The 14,850-nt window shown below is 38.5% G+C and overlaps 1 gene segment (V, D, J or C); it reads left to right on the plus strand.

The window, feature by feature from the left end:
* LOC122904009 overlaps nucleotides 1–14,850 on the plus strand; it is a 55,402-nt gene that overhangs the window by 27,613 nt on the left and 12,939 nt on the right. Inside the window, 1 exon segment of the C gene segment in view lies at nucleotides 6,404–6,733. Within this exon segment, the coding sequence occupies nucleotides 6,404–6,733 (330 nt within the window).

Raw genomic sequence — 14,850 nt, forward strand, 5'->3', positions numbered from 1 at the left:
GAATTTTGTATATCTTATTTATTAGATTCAAAAAATAACCAAAGGAAAGGAATGGACAAAAATTGATAAACTTGAATTTTTTTTTCTGAAGGCAATTCATATCAGGTATTGACATATTTAACTGCACAAACATATCCAAGAATGTCATAAGCTAGGTTTGGTTTTTCCAAATTCAGCCTAGTAAATTTTTTCATCCTCCATTAGACTTAGAGATAAAATTTTGCCTGGAGGAGGGAGAACATCTCACACGGATGTGTCTACCCTACAGGATCTAATTGATTAAGTGTTTTCAAATAATTTTCATAGGGCTCGTGAAACTTTGGAAAAATAAAAGGAATGATATATTCTGTGATTTTTTTGTGTTGTCAGCATAGGCACATGTGAATTCACAAATTGAAAAGCAAAATTCTAGTCCTGTTTTTTTCCCAGTTGACTGCAATATAAACTTTACAATCTAATTAAATAATGGTGACACAGAGGTAATTCAGAAGGTCCAAAAAAATGTTTTCTGGGGAGATTGTGGTGCAGAGAAAAATGTGGTGTGAGTCAGAATCTATCACTTTCTATATAATGATTCTTCAGCAAATAAATTTAGATTTATTGATTATCACTTTCTTAAAGTTATAAAGTTATAAAAAATGTACGCTCATTAGGGAAAAATTGGAAAAGAGGAAAAAATAAAATGTTAACGATTTATAAAGACAGATATTCTGTTAACATTGCTATTTCCATCCATTCTGTCAATGTAGCCACCATCTCAAGTAGATGTTGTGCAACTAAATGAAATTAAATAAGAAAATATCTATTGCATAAGTTGGGACATGATCCATCATTACAAAAGTCAGTCCTACGAATTCCAGTTATCACCCAGTGGAGTTCTTCTTAAATCAGGAGTATAGAAAAATGTATTAATTTTGATCAAGTCCACAGGACACTTTGGAACAATTGGACAGTATATGCAGAGTACTTTCAATTTCTAAGACTCATTGTTGCATGTTTCTAAAAACAAGCAGAATGTAGTTAGCAGTACCTCATATATTCTTAGCCTCAACCTAAGCTGATCTCTCCGTTTCCAGTGGAAATGTCTGGATGTAAACAAGGGAGAGGTTTTATAACTGAATATATAAAATTATACTAATGTACATAAAAATCAAATATTCACTTTTTTCATAAAATGTTGTATTTTTTATTCATTTGAGAGAGAGAGCATGCACACATGAGAGAGAGACACAGAGAAAGAGAGAACACACAGGAGCTGGGAGTGAGAAGACAAAGAAGGAGAAGCAGACTCCCACTGATCAGGCATTCCAAGGAAAGGTGTTCTATCCCAGGACTCTGGGATCATGACCTTGGTCATGACACTTAACAGACAGAGCCACCCAAGCATCCCTCAAGTATTCACTTTAAATAGTTTATATCTTCATTGGATTATGCCTCTAAATTAAAATTATGTTATTACATATATCACCTGAGAAATACTGCTTTTTGTGCCTCAAGTTTCTATAAAGATTTTGTTCAGATTGTTCACATGTTTCTAAAATGTATACAATAGAGCAAATTTCTGAGTCATCTTAGGGTCGGAATGTAAGTTTGGGGATACCTTTATGATGAGATCATTGGATATTTAATTGAAAGAGACATTTATCCACTTAGAAAATAAAAGTGTTTTTTCATTTATTCTGTCATTATGTATATGTACAATGTAAGTATATAGTATAGCGCCCCAGGTATACTTAGTCCCAGGTAATATTTACCAAATCCCTATGAAATGTCTTAATTTTTTTTTTTTTTACTAATACTACCTCTAAACTAGTTTTAATTGAGTTTTTTTTTTTTTTAGGTTGATATCATGTCCAAGTACATTGTTTAATCAAAGTAGAGTATTAGAAGAACATTTTTTAAAATGAGAAGTTCCCCAAACTGAAACATAAGGCAACCTCTGTTTTATGAGGCATAAATTTGCGGACGAAAGCTACTTCTTATGCTCTGGCATTTCGGTGTGTTTGAATTCTGAATGTTTTGTACTTACATCACAGAGTGGGATTTGCAAACATCTTCTTCCATTTTTCTTTTTTTTATTATTATTATGTTAGTCACCATATAGTACATGCTTAGTTTTTGATGTAGTGTCTCCCATTTTTCATGTCAACTTCAAGGTAGACCTCATTAAACTATCAAGCTCCAGGCAGAAACAGTAACAAGCTCTAATATACAAACTATTTCTCATTTATTTATACTGCCTATTTACAAAATCTATTTGAGAAGGCCTAAAATAAAATATGCAAGTACAGTTCGGCAATGAATAAAAATAGAAGATCAAAAGCATTAAAGGAAGTAGAAGAAAAAAGGCCTGTGATTATCTAGTACAAAGCGTAGGGTACAATTTTATGTTCAAAGGTAGGAGAAACATGTATTAGAGTACATACTTTTTATTATCTGAAAAAAATGAAAAACACCCAATTTTCAAACATGTTGTTTTCCCCACCACAAAATGAGAAAAAAAGACTTCAGAGCATGACCCTTTAGCAGGAATGCGAAATGAAAGACTGGGCATTTCCTTCCACATAATTTTACAAAATGGAATAAATGATCTTTGACATATGCATTTCATGCTCCCACTGCATCTTTACTGTGGGCATCATGACATTTAATGTCATTCACAGATGGTGACCTTCAGCAGACCTGGTCAGGCAGGTGCCAGTCTAGGGATCTAGCATGACATAGGTCCAATTGTTATCCCCCAATACTGCATTCCTATTAGTAAGGAAAAGTTTGGTCCCATGAGAATAAAATGTCATGTTGGAGTAACAATAATCACAAACAAATTGCTAATAATTATGGTAATGTTAATTATAATTATAGTGTCTCATTTTTGTAGCATGTTTAGATGTGCAAATCTTAGGAGAGAGTTTTATATCAATCCTTCTGGTAAAGGTCTGCATAGACTACACTGTGCAAACATTGTTAAAGCATCTGACATTGTGTCCAAGTGGATTTGCATGAAGTGCTCATGCAGAACATGCATAATTGTCTTGAAAGAATTTGACTCAGGAACAAAGTTGATCAGATAACTTGTGTAAGTTGTCACATTGTCTCTTCTGATGGTGAAAGGGTGTTGTCAGAGAGTCTGGATGTTGGACTCAGACTGACCTGAGCTCCAATTCCACCACTTGTTGCTTTTGTGAACTTGGGTGATTATTTTCTGGTGTCAGCTTCCTAATCCAAAAGATGGGATAAAAGGATGTATGAGCAGGGGGCATATGAAAATTAAATGAGAGACTATAAATAAGGTACTTGGCACATAACACTTAACAGGTGTTGCATACATGTTGCCTCATTGCAAACCTAGATGGAGAATTGCATCTGGTATGGAGAATTGTATCCAGTACGGAGAGTGGTTTTTAACCAATCATACTGACAGAGCAGAAATTCTCCAGAGCATTTGGCTCTACTTCTAACCACTCTAGTGAATATTACCTTACTGTCCTCTGATATACAAAAAACCTGAATTTAGAGGTATTTGCTTAATGGACTTTTCCCTCACTTGGCATAAAAATGAAATCTGAATTTGTTTTTTTTTTAATTTTTAAGTAGTTGTAGCTACATAAATTTTAATCCTTTATCTTATGATATCATGTCAAACACAAACATGGGCTTCATACTGGTATTTAGCAGAAAAACAACTAAAATTTTAAATTTTATTTAGAAAATACTTAGGAATATATTTAGAAATACAGTTACTACTTTGTTTTACTACTTTTAAATATACTTAGAAATATGATCAATTTGAAGTCATATTTACATAAGAAATAGCTTTAAGTATTTTTTAATAAAATGAGAAGAATAAAATAGAGGAATTTTGAATTAGTATTAATATGCAGATTCAAAGTACCGTACTTAATTGAAAATGTCATTGCATTTGGTTAATTTATATATAATTCATACAGCTTTATATTCATCAAATATATAAACTCAGGCAATTTACCTGAAAACATTTCTGATTATGAATAATATAAATATATTAGACAAAATCATTTATTTTTATAAACCGGTTTCTATTTTGTAAATAAATGAAATGATTGTGGCCATATAAAACACTCTTAATAAATTTAATAAAGAATAGGGAGGGACACCTGGGTGGCTCGTTTATAAAGCAACTGGTCATGATCTCATGGTAGTTGAATTGAGCCCTGAGCTCTGTGGTGGACTCCAGGCTGAGTGTGGAGCCTGCTCAGGATTCCTGCTCTCTCCCCACCACTCCTCTCTCTCTCTAAAATAAATAAATAAAATCCTAAAAAGAGGAATGTTGAAAAAATACGTAATAGAAATTCCATAAAATATAGGCACAAACCATAAAAATGAAGAATATTACTTAATGTTCAGTTAACTATCACATTGAAAAAGTTATGGAAGTACAAGATACCTTTTATCCTGAAAAGAATGAATCCCCAGGATGCTAGATAAAGAAAAGTGACAGGAGGTAGGCAGAATGACTTACCATCCAGATTTTCCCAAGCCCATGACTGGACTATCAAGTTCTTTACTATGATGAATCAGAAGTATTTCTAACTGAAACCAAACTTCATAAGATGCAAATTAGATTCTTTAATGTATTGAATAGGGGCAAAAATTATGAGAATACCAACTACTTTGAAAAATAAATCTTGCTTTATGTAACATGCTTTTTAAATTAAAAACCAAAATATATGGTTGAGGAAAAATACAGTGTCTTTCTATTATAATAAGCAAAATACTATTTGTACTATAAGGAAGATGTACAAAATGAAAACAAGTGCATTATGAGCTAATACCTATTTACAGCATGAATTAAAAAACTCATCATTGTTTGTTTACTCATTTAGTATAAGAATCATGAACCATGAGAGACTATGGACTCTGAAAGACAATCTGAGGGGTTTGAAGTGGCGGGGGGGTGGGAGGTTGGGGTTCCAGGTGGTGGGTATCATGGAGGGCACAGATTGCATGGAGCACTGGGTGTGGTGCAAAAATAATGAATACTGTTATGCTGAAAATAAATTAAAAAAAAAATTAAAAAAAAAAGAAGAAGAGAAAAACAATTGGGAGCTCTGGTACACAGGCAAATTCTTTTTTTTTTTTTTTTTTTTTTTTTTTTAAGAGAGAGAGAGAGAGGTCACAAGTAAGCAGAGAGGCAGGCAGAGAGAGAGGGGGAAGCAGGCTCCCCGCCCAAGTGGAGAGCCCGATGCAGGGCTCGATCCCAGGACTCTGAGACCATGACCTGAGCTGAAGACAGAGGCTTAAACCACTGAACCACCCAGGTGTCCCAACAGGCAAAAATTCTAAAGAATTTTTTTTCTTTTCTTCTCAAAGGAGAAATCCTAGTCTTTTCTTAGGAAATGGTCATAAAATTATTATTCTAACTCCAAACGACTGGAAAGAAAAAAATTAATAAAGCATTTGTGTTTCAGTTTGAACTCAAATTGGGAAGAGTACTACTATTTGTAATTTAAATCATTAATTAATAATAAATGTATAACCAAAGAATATCCCAGTGTTCAAATGATATGCCCTTGAGAACCATGAAGTTTCATTATATAATTTCATATTATATTTACAAGAAACTCTGACCCGAGCTGTTAACATTATATCATTATATGTGACTTTATTCAGAGGTAAAATGAAAGAAAATTGAAGGGTACTACAAGTTCAGCAGTCTTAGGGGGCAGATTCAGATTTGGAGGGAAATGCAAAGAGTCAAAATGTGGTGTCTTCTCAGTAATGCTTCAACCTCAAATGAAATTCCAATATAAAATTAGCTTTAAGTGAACATTTCCTGAAGCAAAACAAAATTCTGACCATTAAATTAATTGATTAGGTTACTCTGAGATCATTTCTGAAAATAATCAATAATTGTTTTTAAATAGAAGTTTGGATATATGGCCATTTTGTTTCTAAATTTCAGGCATTGTAAATTATTTGGAGGTGCAGTATTAAACATTGCCCTACTCAAAATCCCACAGTGGTTCAGATATGAGAACAAGATGTTCTATAAAATCAGAAATCAAGGAGAAGAATCCTAGTATTCAGAAATGGGTTTGAAACCTTATTTGTAACTGAAAGGGTAACTTGATAGATTTCCATTCAAACAAGTGATTGTGTATTGTTTAAAATATTCTGCGTTTTGATCTTGGCTCTCTCACTTAATGTCTGTGACTTTGTCAAGTTACATAACCTCTAGAACCTCTTTTCCTGTGGAAACTAAGAAAATAAGCACCTCATAACCCTCTGCGGATGAAAAGCTACAGTAAGCATTAATTCTATAGCAACTTTCCTCCCCCTTTACTATGTGCTGGTTGTTTCCAAACCACACAATGTTTGTGTTTCTCTAGTTCTGTTCTAATTGTTTTTGCATTTTCTTCAACAGATAAAAGTCCTGATGAAGCTATTTCTCCCAAGCCCACAGTTTTTCTTCCTTCAGTTGCTGAAGTAGAAGTCCATAAGGCTGGAACATATCTTTGTCTTCTTGAGGATTTTTTCCCTGATGTTATCAAGGTAGATTGGCAAGAAAAGGATGACAAAACAATTCTGAAGTCTCAGCAGGGAGACACCATGAAGAATAAGGACACATACATGAAATTCAGCTGGCTGACCGTGACTGGAGCATCAATGGATAAAGAACACAGATGTATTGTCAACCACCAAAGGAATAACAGAGAAGATGTTCAAGAGATTCTTTTTCCTTCAATTAGCAAAGGTATGTGCTTATAACAATGAACACAACTACACAGAACACTTTGTTTCAAAGGGAATGCCCTACCTTTTCTGTCAAGTATTTTTTTTCAATTTATTTATTTTCAGAAAAACAGTATTCATTATTTTTTCACCACACCCAGTGCTCCATGCAAGCCGTGCCCTCTATAATACCCACCACCTGGTACCCCAACCTCCCACCCCCCCCCCGCCACTTCAAACCCCTCAGATTGTTTTTCAGAGTCCATAGTCTCTCATGGTTCACCTCCCCTTCCAATTTACCCAAATTCCCTACTCCTCTCTAACACCTCTTGTGTGGAGAGTCCTCAAGAAATTAAAAGTAGAGCTTCCCTATGACCCTGCAATTGCACTCCTGGGTATTTACCCCAAAGACACAAATGTCGTGAAAAGAAGGGCCATCTGTACCCCAATGTTTATAGCAGCAATGGCCACAGTTGCCAAACTATGGAAAGAACCAAGATGCCCTTCAACGGATGAATGGATAAGGAAGATGTGGTCCATATACACTATGGAGTATTATGCCTCCATCAGAAAGGATGAATACCCAACTTTTGTAGCAATATGAACGGGACTGGAAGAGATGATGCTGAGTGAAATAAGTCAAGCAGAGAGAGTCAATTATCATATGGTTCCACGTATTTGTGGAGCATAACAAATAGCATGGAAGTATTTTTTTTTTAAGATTTTATTTATTTATTTGACAGACAGAGATCACAAGTATAGAGAGGCAGGCAGAGAGAAAGGAAGGGGAAGCAGGCTCCCTGCTAAGTAGACAGTCCTGGCTGGGGCTCGATCCCAGGACCCTGAGATCAGGACCTGAGCTTAAGGCAGAGGCTTTAACCCACAGAGCCACCCAGGTGCCCCTTTTCTGTCAAGTATTAATGAAAACAAATATATATAATATTTTCTCTAATGTTGTTTTCTTTAATGATGGCATAAATGTCCTGCTATTTCCCAATGGAATTCAAATAGTATGGGCTTTGAAGCACCTGGATACCAGTTAGTTGAGCACCTGACTCTTCATTTATTCAGGTCAGGTTATGATCTCATGCTCTTGAGATCAAGACTGCTGTCAGGCTCAATGCTCAGCCCAGAGTCTGCTTGAGTTTCTTTCTGCCTGCCTCTTCTCCCCGAGTTCTCTCTTTCTCAAAATAAATAATGAATCTTAAAAAAAAAAAATAGTATGGCCTATGGAACATACAGAGAAAAAAAGAATAAGAAACTCACTTAGCCTTTCTCACATCAGTTTCATCATCCAAAATATTATTGTCACAGTGATATAGTTTCTACTTATTGTATGAATTAAATGAAACAATACATGTGAAAGCACCTAGCAACCTTGCACGTAAGAAATGTTCAGAGATGGGTGCCTGAGAGACTCTGTTGGTTAAATGACTGCCTTTGGGTCAGGTAATGATCCTGAAGTCCCAGGATCAAGTCCCACATGAGGGTCTCTACTCAGCAGGGAGTCAGCTTCTCCCTCTGACCCTACCCCCTTTCATATTTTCTCTTACTCTCTCTCTCTCTTTTAAATAAATTTTTTAAAAACTTTAAAAATTTTTTCAGAGCAATATCCTCACCTTATTTTTAATATAATTTTAATATAATTTTATTTTATTTTAATATAATTTTATTTTATTTCTTCAGTGTTCCAAGATTTATTGTTTATGCTCCACACTCACTGCTCCTTTCAGTACAGGCCCTCCTTAATACCCTCCTTAATACCCATCACCCAGCTGACCCATCACCCACTCCCCTCCAAAACCCTCAGTTTCTTTCTAAGCATCCACAGTCTCTCATGATTCATCTCCCCCTCCAATTTACCCCAATTCACATTTCCTTTCCTTTTCCTAATATTCTCCCTGTTATTCCTTATTCTCCACAAGTAAATGAAACCATATGATAATTGACTTTCTCTGCTTGGTTTATTTCACTCAGCATTATCTCCTCAAATCCTGTCCATGTTGATACAAAAATTGGGAGGTTGGGGTACCAGGTGGTGGGTATTATAGAGGGCACAGCTTGCATGGAGCACTGGGTGTGGTGAAAAAATAATGAATACTGTTTTTCTGAAAATAAATAAATTGGAAAAAAAATAAAATAAAAAAAAGGATGAATACCCATTTTTTTTTCCCAATTTATTTATTTTCAGAAAAACAGTATTCATTATTTTTTCACCACACCCAGTGCTCCATGCAAGCTGTGCCCTCTATAATACCCACCACCTGGTACCCCAACCTCCCACCCCCCCGCCGCTTCAAACCCCTCAGATTGTTTTTCAGAGTCCATAGTCTCTCATGGTTCACCTCCCCTTCCAATTTACCCAAAAGCACATACCCTCCCCAATGTCCATAACCCTACCCCCCTTCTCCCAACCCCCCTCACCCCAGCAACCCACAGTTTGTTTCGTGAGATTAAGAGTCACTTATGGTTTGTCTCCCTCCCTATCCCGGAGAAGAATCCTAGCTTTCTTTTGAGGCCCATAACTTTCAATCTGAATTTATATTTAGGTTCTAAATATGTCTCTTATAGACAGCATATGGGGGTCCTGTCGTTTTATCCAGTCTGCAACCCTGTGCCATTTTATGGGTGCATTTAGTCCGTTCACATTGGGAGTGATTATCGAGAGATAAGTTTTTATTGTCATGATGTTGCCTATGAAGTCCTTGTATCTATAGATTGTCTCTGTAAATTTCTGCTCTATGTTACTCTTTCTTCTTTTATAGAGCCCTCCTTAATATTTCTTGTAGTTCTAGATTTATGGTCACATATTCTTTTAAATCTGCTTGTCACGAAAGCTCTTTATCTCTCTATCCATTCTGAATGTCAGCCTTGCTGGCTAAAGTATTCTTGGCTGCATGTTCTTCTCATTTAGTGCACTAAATGTGTCTTGGTAGCCCTTCTTAGCTTCCCAGGTTTCTGTGGAAAGGTCTGATGTTATTCTGATAGTCCTTCCTCTGTACATAAGGAATCTCTTCCCTAACTGTCGTTAACACATTCTCTCTGATTTTATGACTCGTGATTTTCACAATTAATTGTCTGGAGATTATTCTAGATGCATTGATTTTTGGGGGTGTCCTCTCTGTCTCTAAAAAATGAACACTTGTTCCATTCCCCAGATTAGGGAAATGTTCATCCAGTGTTTTTTCAACTTTATCTTCTAATCCTCTCTCTCTCTCTCCATCCCCTCAGAGATCTCAGTAATGCTGACATTGGAATGTTTCAGGCATCATTTATTTTCTAATTCTCTTTCCATGGCTTTTAAGGTGTTTGTTCTAGGTCTCCTCCTGATACTCCTTTCCTTCATCTTGTCTTCCAGATCATTAAATTGACTTTCTGCCTCATTTACCCTAGCTGTTAGAGTATTGAGATTAGATTGGATCTCATTGATAGCATTTTTAAGTTCTGCTGCATCAACTCTTAATTCTGTCCTTAGCGATTCTGTTTTGCCACTAATGGTGTTCTCCAACCTAGCCATTGTCTGGATAATTGTTGCCCTGAATCCTATTTCCAACATACTGTTTATGTCCATATCCAATAGTTTTGTGGCAAAGGTCACAGTCTCTGAATTTCTCCTCTCTTAGGTGTTTATCCTCCTAGTCATTTTTGTGACAGATGGTTGAGGGGATGTATACTAGATATATCAAGCACAAACCAGTCAAGGTGCACCTTGGACAGTTTTGGAGCAATTGGAATTCCCCACCAAAAAGAAAGAAGAAAGAAAAAAAGAGAGAGAAAAGGAGAAAAAAAGTGAAAAAAACCCATCCAAAGTGAGCCCCCAAAGTAACATTTATAAGGTACATAAACCAAAAACCAACAAGAAGACCAGGAAAAGTAGAAGAAAAGAAAAAAAAAAAAAGGAGCCAAAATGAGCCCCAAGAATAAGATTTATATAGTACATAAACAGAAACAAATACATATTAACACTGACAGAATAAGATGGGAAGGTGTTTATAAACTTTTGATGTGGGCAAGGAAGGTTATTTCAGTTCATCTGGAGTGTATCTTGTTATGTTTGTTAAAGGACTCAACGTTCCAGAGATACAGGAAAATTAAAACTGGTTTATATATAGGGGTAGTATTAAATAGGGGGAAAAAAAAAGAATACCTAGAAGCTTATATATTATTTATATCTATATATCTATATCTATATATTAAAAAAGAAACACAGGTTTATGTATGAAAAAAGTTCAAGTTAAAAAGGTATTATATAATGTGTTGTAGTAAACATCTAGTTGTAGTGCTAAGTAAGTTAAAAAAAATAACAGAATAAGAATGAGAACAAATTAGTTTTAAAGATGGGTTCATGAAATATACAGTTTTGGGGGGAGTTATGGGGCTTAAAATATTGTTTTCCCCCTATTGTTGGGGTTTTACAGTTTTTTGGAGATCCTGTGATTATTGTCCTCTTGTTCTTTTCAGTTTGTCTTCTGGGGGCAGAACCTGTGCATTGTTCTTCAGTCAGTCTTGCCTGGGCTGAGTTGCCCTGCCACCTATGAAGGAGCTGGACTCTGTGGAAACAAGCTTTTCAGGCTTTTTCTTCTCTGGAGGCTTTTGTTCTTTCAGTGCTTTTTGTGGCTTTTTGGAGGGTTAGTGCAAAGTAAACTGTCCACACCCAGAGAGAAGTTTCAGTCTACTCCCCTCTGGATTGTTCAGAATACACAGACTTCCCCTCTGAAAACTCCATTGAACACTGCAAACTGCCACAGGCATTGCCTGCTCCCACCTACCACCTCGGTGGACGTCCTGAGGCCCACACTTGTCTCTGCATCCCCGTGCCCTAAAATGTTGAGCAATATTGGTCCAGCTGAGCCTGATTCTGGTGACTGCTGTTGCCGACTCTCTGGAGTCCATGCCCATCCTGGGTGTACTCAGACCCAGTGGTAGTGCAGGTCATGGAAGGCTGTGGGCCCAGGGACCTCAGTCAGGAGCTTGTATGAGGCTTTCTCAGTGTGGGCTGCAGTGTTCCTGGCCCCAGTGGTGGTCAAGCATTGGAAAGCTGCAGTCTCAGGGACCACTGGCAGAAGCCCCTGTTGGGATCCCTCAGGGTTGGGCGGGTGCAAGCTGTGACCACCCTCGAACCATGGGCTTCGGTCCATGCCTCTGTCCGCCCAATTCTACCAATTGCTCTTCAAGACCCTTTGTTCTTTTTGTGTGGTTTTAAACAGACTCCAAGTTAATGCTGGTCTGAGAGCACAGGACACTTTCATATTGTTGCATTACTTCCCAATGTGTTGTTTCTGGTGGCTCCCTCCCTTTTGTTTATCCTGTGATATCAATCCGAATACTCCCACTCTGCTTTATCCCTCCACTGATGATCTTCTGCCCCCATAGAAATCCAGAAGTGTATCGTCTTACATCTCAGGACAATTTCATGGTGTTCAGAGTATTCTAGTAGATATTTAGCTCACTTTTGGGGACAGGTAGAAACAGGGTCTCTTACTTCTCTGTCATCTTCCCAGAGTGCCCCCCCCCCACTTTTTAAAATGAAATAACCAGAAGGTCCACTTTTCATGACTTTACTTGATGAGGAAAAAAGAAAAATTATATATTTTCAAGAATATTCTTCTCAGCATCACAGCCCTTCTCACTTTAAACTTGCTCTACTCAAAGTATGACCCATTAACAATGAGTTACCAGGCACAAAATGCTGTTCAATTGATGGAGCTGAATCACAGCTCAACTTGAAATAGTAATTTGGCTACTGAGGCTTTAGTATGATCTTGTGTTTTTCAGATTTGAATTTTATATACCAGAAAAGGGTGAAGTATCATTAGTAAAGATTAGGTGAGGCTCACATGTATAACATTTCTTTCATTCTATACAATGAATATATTTCTTTCCATTAGTAAAGCTGTTCAACAAACACTGCAGTCCTAGTGAATGCCAGGCTGGAAGGGGTGCAAGATGAACTGCCATCCCAATGAGGATCGTTACTGTAATGCAAATAGACTTTTTGTAATCACTCAGGGCTCCTTATGATGCAGGTATCATTCAGGCATGGTGTCCCAATGGAGCCCCATTGGTGTAGACACCAATTTAGACATTGTGGGCAGCCAACTGAAAGTGTCCTAGCCCACAGTGATACAATAACTCAGTATATTCAGTCCCATCCTGGAATAAACATCACGGACCAAGGCTACAGAAGGCTCTTAAGAAGTAGCCAGTTGGGGACAAGATGGCGGGGTACTAGGAAGAGGCGTCTTTTCAGCTGGTACCCCAAAGTGAGCTGATTACCTACCAAAGAACTCTGATCACCCATGAAATCAGCCTGAGATCAGAATTATACACGTCTGGATCTCTACAGGGGCAGAAGACGCCAGTGAGCAGGTAAAGCGGAATGGGAACAGCGGACTGATATCGGAAGATAAACAAAAGGGGGAGGGAGCCACCAGAGGCGACCGGTGGGAAAGTAATACCCCGATACGAGCGAGAGTGCCCTGCGTCGGGGAACCAGCATTAACTTGGAGACTGGTTGAAAGCACTCCAAAAGAGCAAAGGATCTCGGGGGGAAATTGTGGGAATCAGGGCAGCTAGGGACAGGGGCTTGAGTCCCCGGTCCCAGACGGCCTCCCCGGCGCGGAGGCAGAGAGAGTGCGGCGGGGAAACCGGCTCCTGGTCCCTAAGCCGCCAGCGCGCCCCAGAGCACATGGGTTCCGGCTCCTGTGAGGGGATGGGAGCCGCGCCGGTCTGCAGAACGTGCGCTAGCCCTACCACAAAGCTTGAGATGCGCACGCACGTCGCTCCAGCTCTCCTGGGTTTCTAAGGCCCGGGGGCGCTTCTTGACCCCGGCCATTGTTTCAAAGTCTAAGCCGCGCGCGAAACTCTTCCCCGGACAGAGGCACGCAAAAGCCCAGCCTGCGGCTTACGGACCAGCGCCCCGTTCTCAGTGCCCCAGACGCGCGCCGGACCCACAGCCGCCTCTGAAAAGAGGTGCGTGCAAGCCGGGCACTCCCAGCCCCGGCTGGCGGCAAAATCTCAGTGTGCGATCGCTGCTTGGAACCTCTCTGGCGGTCAGGAGCTCCCAGACAGCCGCCACTGCCTTGGCTTTGGGGACGAGCAAAAGATCCTGCGCCGGCAAGGCTTAAAAGACTATGCAACCACCAAGCCAATACTGCAGTAAATATTAAGGGGGGTGCTATAAAAGAGGAAAAATCCCAAGAATAGCATTGAACAGAAATATAGAGACAGTCTACAGAAAGAAAGACTTCAAAGGTAACTCGATGTCAATAAAAACGTATCTATCAATAATCACTCTCAATGTGAATGGCCTAAATGCACCCATAAAACGGCACAGGGTTGCAGATTGGATAAAACGACAGGACCCATCCATATGCTGTCTACAAGAGACCCATTTTGAACCTAAAGATACACGCAGACTGAAAGTGAAGGGGTGGAGAAGCATCTTTCATGCCAATGGGCCTCAAAAGAAAGCTGGGGTAGCGATTCTCATATCAGATAAATTAGACTTCAAACTAAAGACTGTAGTCAGAGATACAGAAGGACACTACATAATCCTTAAAGGGACTATCCACCAAGATGATCTAACAATTGTAACAATCTAACAATTGTAAATATCTATGTAAATATCTATTGTAAATATCTATGCTCCCAATATGCACTTCTTCTCAAGTGCACACGGAACCTTCTCCAGAATAGACCACATACTGGGTCACAAATCAGGACTCAGCCGATACCAAAAGACTGAGATTATTCCCTGCATATTATCAGATCACAATGCTTTGAAACTGGAGCTCAATCACAAGGTAAAGTCCCGAAGGAACTCAAACAGCTGGAAGCTAAAGACAACCTTGCTTAAGAATGCTTGGATCAACCAGGAGATCAAAGAAGAACTGAAACAATTCATGGAAACCAATGAGAATGAAGACACTTCGGTCCATAACCTATGGGATACAGCAAAGGCGGTCCTAAGGGGAAAATATATAGCCATCCAAGCCTTGCTTAAAAAAATTGAAAAATCCAGAACACACCAGCTGTCTCTACACCTTAAAGAACTGGAGGATCAACAACAAATCAAACCAACTCCACACATAAGAAGGGAAATCATCAAGATTAGAGCTGAGATCAATGAGGGAGAAA

This window comes from Neovison vison, chromosome 4 (genome assembly GCF_020171115.1).
Source record: "Neovison vison isolate M4711 chromosome 4, ASM_NN_V1, whole genome shotgun sequence".
NCBI classification, from domain to species: Eukaryota; Metazoa; Chordata; class Mammalia; order Carnivora; family Mustelidae; genus Neogale; species Neogale vison.